Source organism: Anolis sagrei, chromosome 6, assembly GCF_037176765.1.
Source record: "Anolis sagrei isolate rAnoSag1 chromosome 6, rAnoSag1.mat, whole genome shotgun sequence".
In the NCBI taxonomy this organism is placed as follows: Eukaryota; Metazoa; Chordata; class Lepidosauria; order Squamata; family Dactyloidae; genus Anolis; species Anolis sagrei.
In genome coordinates, this window is record NC_090026.1 from 90,035,604 (window position 1) to 90,043,325 (window position 7,722).

A 7,722-nucleotide genomic window follows, 5' to 3' on the forward strand; every position below is an offset into this window, starting at 1 on the left:
AAAGAGCTGGGCATGTTTAGCCTTCAGAAGAGAAGGCTGAGAGGAGACATGATAGCCATGTATAAATATGTGAGAGAAAGTCATAGGGAGGAGGGAGCAGAGCAAGCTTGTTTTCTGCTGCCCTGGAGACTAGGATGCAGAACTACAAGAAAAGGAGATTCCACCTGAACATTAGGAAGACTGTGAGAGCTGTTCAGCAGTGGAACTCTCTGCCCCGGAGTGTGGTGGAGGCTCCTTCTTTGGAAGCTTTTAAACAGAGGCTGGATGGCCATCTGTCGGGGGTGCTTTGAATGCAATTTTCCTGCTCCTTGGCAGGGGGTTGGACTGGATGGTCCATCGAGGTCTTTCCCAAGGGGGATATACACAATCTGCCTTGCTTTTGGCAGACTCCTCTGGTCCCCACTCCCATTGAAACGTCCCGAGAATGGCAGGGAGCCACGGGCTGCTTGCCTGCTCCGCAAATTGGACCCACTCCCACAGCAAACTCCAGCGAGGAGGCTTTTCTTCTGCATCCCACGTGTTGCTCCCTTTCTCTGCCAGACAGCCCGATGTTTCATCCTGCTGTTCCCTCTCTGCGCCTCCCTCCCTCCCCCCCTCTCCCTCCCTCTGCATCAGAGCGGAGACAAGGCAGGAGCAGAAAGAGCAGCAGCCCGTCTCCTTCCCTTGCGGAATCCCGGCCCCTTTCTGCTCTTTCCTCCCGCCCTTCCCTCTCCCCTCCTCGCGTCGGATCTTCCAGAGCCAGTCCCCGGGGGCCAAGTGTGGGAAGCGCCGAGTTTCCGCTCCGTCGGACTCTCCCCGGCCAACTCCCCCGCCTGGACTCCCAGCAGCAGAGAAAGGAGGCAGCGGAGAAGGCAGAATCGCCGGGGATGGAGCCTCAGAGATCCAGCTGATGAAGGTCGGAGAATAAGCGGCAGGAAAGGTAGATAGAGAAGCAAGGGGTGCTCCTTTCTGTGCCTCTCCTGCTTGCTTCCAAGCCTGGAAGAGAGCCCCTTTCTCTGCCGCCGCCTTGCAGGAAGGGATGCCGGATCGAAGCCGCCCAGCCCTGGTCCGGGGGAGATGGTCCCGCTGATGCGGCTCCTGCTGGCCTCCTGCTGGCTCCTGGCGCTGCTCCCTCCTCCGGTTGAGCCCATCTGCCCAGAGCCATGCGACTGCCAGCAGCAGCAGCACCTCCTCTGCACCAACCGGGGCCTGAGGGCCGTCCCCAAAGCCCTGGAGCCACAGGACATCCTTACCTACAGCCTGGGGGGCAACTTCATCGCCAATATCTCTGCTTTCGACTTCCACCGCTTGGGGTCGCTCCAGCGCCTGGACCTGCAGTACAACCGCATCCGGACACTGCACCCCAAGGCCTTTGAGCGCCTGGGCCGCCTGGAGGAGCTTTACCTGGGCAACAACCTCTTAGCGGCCTTGACACCAGGAACCCTGAGGCCCTTGGCCAAGCTGCGCATCCTCTACATCAACGCCAATGAGATCGGCTACTTGAGCGCGGCGTCCTTTGCTGGCTTGGGCAGCTTGGTCAAGCTGCGGTTGGATGGGAACGCCTTGGGTTCGTTAGGGGATGCCACATTTGCGGGGCTGACCAACCTGCTCTATTTGCACCTGGAGGCCAACCGGATCCGCTGGCTGAGCCGCAATGCTTTCGCTGGCTTGGGCAAACTGCGTTTCCTTGACCTGTCTGGGAACCAGCAGAGTTTGTTGCGCCATCCAGACACTTTCCGGCCTCTGCAGTTGCTTAGCACCCTCCTGCTCTCGGGCAACAACATCCAGCAATTGGGGAAAGGGCTGTTTCAGCACCTAAACAACCTGGCCAAATTGTCGTTGAGCGGCAATCGACTGGATTGGTTGGCACCAGATGCTTTTGCCGGGCTAGCGGCCCTCAAGGAATTGCACTTGGAAGGGAACTTGCTGAGCCAACTGCCATCCCATCTACTGCAGCCACTCCGCAATCTAGAGGTGTTGGACTTGAGCCACAACCGGCTGCTTGGCTTCCATCCCGATGCCTTTGTGCACTTGCACAAACTACGAGAGCTCAGTTTGCAGGAAAATGCACTGGTCACTGTCTCTGGAGACCTCTTTGCCTCCAGCCCATCTCTTTACCGGTTGGAGCTTGATGGCAATCCCTGGAGCTGCGACTGCCGCTTGCGAGGCTTGAAGCACTGGCTGGGCTCCTGGCACTCCCAGGGAAGGCTCCTGACTGTCTTTGTGCAGTGCCGCCAACCACTTTCCCTGGCAGGAAAGTACCTTGATTACCTTGAGGATGTGCAGCTCCTCCCTCCTGCGAATGGAACTTCTTGTTCCGAGGAGTTGGCCTCTCCTTCTCCAGATTATCAAGGGAACAGCAGCTTCAGCCCCTTAGCTGAGAAGCTCAGCTCCTTGCCTTCTCTGTCATCCATGGTGGGCTCCCAGAACATGGTAGCCCCAGTGCAGGAAGGAGGAGACCAGGGCATTGATTCAAGCCCCACAACTTCAAGGCCTAGCTTGCTTATTAGTACAAGGCCACTTTCTCCTGACCCAGCTTGGCCTAGGAGGACAGGAAAACACTACTTGGTCTCTTCGGTGTCTGGCACACCACCGCTGGTCACCGACCCCTGTGATTTCAACAAGCTGTTTCTGTACAACTTGTCAGTAGAGGCTGTGAGCACCAATGCTGTGACTGTGCGCTGGGAGGTCCGCCCCCATCGCAGTCCTCGCTTGCTAGGGCCTGTGCGCTTCAGGATCCTCTTTGATCGTTTTGGAGCAGCAGTCAAGTTCCAGCGTTTTGTGTACATCCCTGAATGGAGTGAGCCAGTAACCACGTTGCAGGAGTTGCATCCGGATACTCCTTACTTGGTCTGTGTGGAGGGTGTGATGGGAGGCCGCGTTTGCCCCGTGGCCCCACGGGACCATTGTGCAGGGCTGGTTACCTTGCCAGAAGAGGGTACAGGGGCAGCAGCCGCTGTGGCAGGTGGAGCCCGAAGCTTAGACCAGCAGCTCCTCACCCTTGTGCTGTTGGCAGTCAATGCGCTGCTTCTCTTCCTGGCCCTAGCAGCCTGGGCCTCTCGCCTGGTGCGGAAGAAGGTGCTGGGCTGCCGACGGCGTAAAGCAGCATCACCGGTACATGTGAGGCAGATGTATTCAACTCGTCGTCCCCTTCGCTCCATGGGCACTGGTGTCTCTACTGACTTTTCTGGCTTCCAGTCCCATCGTCTGCCCCGGAGCACTGTCTGTGCTCTCAGCGAGGCTGACCTCATTGAGTTTCCCTGTGAACGCTTCATGGACAGTAGTGCAGGAGGAAACAGCAGTGCCCGGCGGGTAGAGGATAACCTCTTGCAACGCTTTGCAGACTAAAGACTAGCCCAGGTTACATTGGGATTGAATAGCTGCTGGTGTTATGATTTGGGAATGGTGACCTCTGTTGGCTATATGGAGGTGTGCAACTGGCATGCAAAATTATGGTTTATTAAACCAGGGGTTCTGTGTCTAAAAAGGAATAAGCCTGAACAAACCTATATGTCTTTCTGGGGATTATTGAAGGTCTTTTTTTTTTTTTTTTACTAAAGGACCACTATCTTTTAATGAGGGACCAAATCTAGTTAACGGGATTCCACCACTATTCTCTATACACTACTATTTGCTCAAGCTGCATAGGCACTGGTTCCTGACCATGAGCCAATGGGAACCAATATGAACAAAGTCTTTGTACGTTGAGTTTCACAGCAATCCAATTATCAGTTCTCATACTGAGATAATTTAACTCTTTCTTTTTTGAAAAAATAACCCCTAATTTGTGAACATAACTTTGTATCCATCAAGGACTTTGTTCTTGATCATTGGTCTAAGATAAGAAGAGTAAAGTGGCCGCAATAAGAGTAGGTGGTTCTATATGAATGTTCACAGCTGGACTGTATTTTTTGCCTTTCAGGAGGATATCTTTTGCATCACACAGGTATGGTATTTTGATACCAATTTAACTGTTACCACTCTGTCCTAGAGCATACTGGGCTTTGTAGTTTGGTGAAAGAATAATCTACTAGAGCAGTGGTTCTCAGCCTATGGGTCCCCAGATGTTTTGGCCTTGCGACTGCCACACCCAGAAATCCTAACAGCTGGTAAACTGGTTGGGATTTCTGGGAGTTGTAGGCCAAAACACCTGGAGACCCACAGGTTGAGAACCACTGTCATAAAGAACTGCAGTTGTGGATCTAGAGCTCCCTAGTGGAGAACTCTGTCCCTCAGCAAACTACAAATAGCACTGTGAAATGTGGATACACTCCAGCCTTCCATCCACACTGCAGAATTATAGCAGCTTCACACCACTTTCACTGTTCTAGCTCCATCCTATGTAATCCTGGATTGGAAGTTTTTTGTGGCACCAATGCTCATTAACAGAAGAATAAATATCTCACAAAACTACAAATCCTAACAGTCAATTTGTTATCAAGCTGCTATAATTCTGCAGTGTGCATACAGCCCAGGTTGTAGTTTTGCACCACTTACAATGCCATTTTTATGATCAAACCCAAGTTCATAAGACCACAACTTGATGTAGCTATTTCTCTTGCTGAGTAAACAGTTTGAAGGAGCAGTAGCACAAATCCTCAGCTTGTATGCCCCCTCTAAACAAATGGATGCTATGCATTCCATAGCCACTGCCACCAAGGATATGTTGGCACAGCTGGGCATACATTTCATGCATATGGACAATGGACAGAGCAGAGATCATTGCAGAGTTCATTCATAGAATGGTTCCCCAGGAATGAGCTGTGGAGGACAGCAGTGCCTAAACTGGCCCTAAGCTGATAAAGAATGAAAGCCTAGTGTCTGGCTCAACAAGCAGTTAATATTAATATTTCAGATGCTGACACCAGTCACCATTGCCTTTATTTAAGATGAGACAGGTTTGCCACTCTTTCGACAAATAATGTGAACACAAATTACTACTGTGGCAGAGAAACTATTCTTGAATTTTTAATATTAAACACTGATTTTTAAAACTTATTAGCTCTAGGGTCTTGGACCAAAACATTATCCCCTTGCCCTCAAGAAGTGCCTTGAAAATGAATGTTTAACATAAAATTAATTTGAAGATGTTAGAATGGTGCTTTTTAATACTGACTGGGCCTTTTTTTGTAATTGAATGAATGTGAGGTGTTTTAATGTATGTTTTGTGTAAGTATGCAAACAGTGGTTACAACTCATGTTTCGTTTGCAAACAAGACTAAATGTCTGATACCACTAGGAAAAAACAACAAACACTAACCGAAGTTTGTTATACTTTTAAAAAGAATGACTTATTTTTACAATGGTCTTGAATAAACACTTTTGGTACTTCTGTAGCTCAGCAGGTTTTCTTTGTCCTTCTTTTCATGTGTCCTGTAAATATAGCTAGTAAGTCTAATACATGGGGACCTTGATTATGAAGGGTAGCTATAAGAAACACCAGTATGCAGCTTTTGACCTTCTAAAAATAACAACTATAACAACAATAACAAAAACAATATAGTTCATAATTGAACATATTTAAATTCTCATGTCATTTCATGAGCCTCCTTGTTGCCTGTATTTGTAAAGAGGATGTTCCTTGTCTATATATGGATTTTCCATTCATCGTTTTGGGTTGAATTCACATATTCAGGATCTTTGGTCTTTGATTTTCATTTATAATCATCATTTCTAGAGCAGGGTTGTTTAAACAGAATCCTGATTAGATTTCTTTACAATCAAAGTTTTGAAAGCAAGAGTTTATACTGATTATCATTTGATCACTGACACAGAGTATGGTAGATAAGGAGAGGAGACGGTTGCGAATGTTATCATTTTGCTCTTTCCCATTTGTTCTGTATTTTAGTATTTCATTATTTACTTGCAGAAATCTTGAACTGTATTCTTATGACACCCTAAAAGACATACTTTGAATGTGAACAGTAATTGTTACATCTAAATATCATTACAATTAGATACATTGCACAAAGGACCTCATTGCATGGAGTTTGAGAAGCCAGCGGACAGCAAGGGAAAATGTGGGGCAGCGTACCACTTCATCCCCTTACTGTGGTTGTCTCCAGTTTCCTCTCACTTCCTCCCCGGCTTCCCTAATGGAGCCCTACCAGAAGTAGCCCTGTGTCATTTGATAAGTTCCGGTGGACTCCATGACAGCAGTGCAGAGAAGCGGAGATTAACTTCCATGTGATGAGGTGGAAAGATTGCATTTGTCAGGAGCCCTCAAACTTTTAAAGCAGAGGGTCGATTCACAGTCCCTCAGATTGTTGGGAGAGCCAGACTATAGAATTTAAAAAAATGAACAAATTTGTACGTACACTGCACATATCTTATTGTAGTGCAAAAAAAAAGAAAAAGAAAAAGAAAAAGAGAATACAATATTTAAAATGAAGAACAATTCTAACCAACATAAGCTTACCAATATTTCTATGGGAAGTGTGGGCCTGCTTTTGGCTGATGAGATAGTCAAGTTAATTAGGATTGTTGTTATCTTGTGCCTTCAAGTCATTTCAAAATTAGGATGACCCTATGTCTAAAGTTTAGGTGAGATCTGGGTAAATGATCTTGGAGGGTGCACCTGGCCCACAGGCCTTAGTTTGGGACTCCTAGGTAAAGGTAAAAGTAAAGGTTTTCCCCTGACATTAAGTCCAGTCATATTTGAATCTGGGAGTTGGTGCTCATCTCCATTTCTAAGCTCTTTCTAAGTTGGTGCTCATCTCCATTTCTAAGAGCTGTTGTCCATATACACCTCCAAGGTCATGACTTTATGGAGTGCTGTTACTTTCCCACTGGAGCAGTACCTATTGATCTACTCACATTTGCATGTTTTCGAACTGCTAGGTTGGCAGAAGCTGGGACTAACAGTGGGAGCTCACGCCGCTCCCCAGATTCGAATCTGCGACCTTTCAGGATCTCTAACATATGTTATCTACACTTTCCTGAGTGTATATATCTTTAAAATAGTGGCACTCCATGTCTGTTAACCAAATTGCACATTGACTTTTGGAAGTTCTTCAGCAACCAAACTAACAAATTATGTCTAAATGAACCTTTCCAGTGACCAATTACAAAACTAAGTATGCTACATGCAAAATACATAAAAGAGGGCAATTGTGTATTTTGATAAACCTATGTCTTCATTATTTGTTGGAGCACCTTTTCTAAAATTGTGCTAAACATATACTCTGGTTTTACCCTGTGAAAACTGGCATTGTTTTGCTCTTAAAATATACATTCCAGCCCTAAGGTGGACAGAAAATGAATCTGCAAGAATAATTATTGTAGAAGAACACAGATAAAAAGCTTCTCAACTCACAATCTGAATTAGTCTGTTGAAATTATGGAAGCTTCAGTTCAGTTCTGGAACCAAAATACATAATTGGTCTAAGCTATGCAATCTTTTCCTTAATCCTTCTAGTTGTATCTTACTGTGTTGTTTCTGAATTCAGTCTGTTGATCCAGAGAATTTCAGCCAATTTGCAGACTCTTGAAGTCCATATCATGTAAGTTTTAGCATTGCATTATTAAGGACAACGCTGATATAATAATGTGCAAAATGCCTTTTCCTTTCAATCATAGCAAGCCAAAGGGCCAAAAGTCCTTCAAAATATCACTATCAGATGCTTCCTTGGAGAAATTAGAACATTTCAAGTAACAGAAGGCTCATTATTTATTATTTTTAAAATAAAACTCATTTTGCTAATTGCTAACTGGAAATGTTTGAAACTATAAATATTTTATCCT

The 7,722-nt window shown here is 46.5% G+C and overlaps 1 protein-coding gene and 1 pseudogene across 1 annotated transcript; both read left to right on the forward strand.

The window, feature by feature from the left end:
- The first annotated feature begins 264 nt into the window (after positions 1-264).
- On the forward strand, positions 265-907 carry LOC132779670 (uncharacterized; annotated as a pseudogene).
- A 2-nt stretch (positions 908-909) lies between these two features.
- Positions 910-5,315, forward strand: TRIL (TLR4 interactor with leucine rich repeats). The gene has a single exon (XM_060782010.2). It carries the CDS (start codon positions 1,057-1,059, stop codon positions 3,325-3,327), a length of 2,271 nt encoding a protein of 756 aa, XP_060637993.2. The 5' UTR covers positions 910-1,056; the 3' UTR covers positions 3,328-5,315.
- The last annotated feature ends 2,407 nt before the right edge of the window (positions 5,316-7,722 follow it).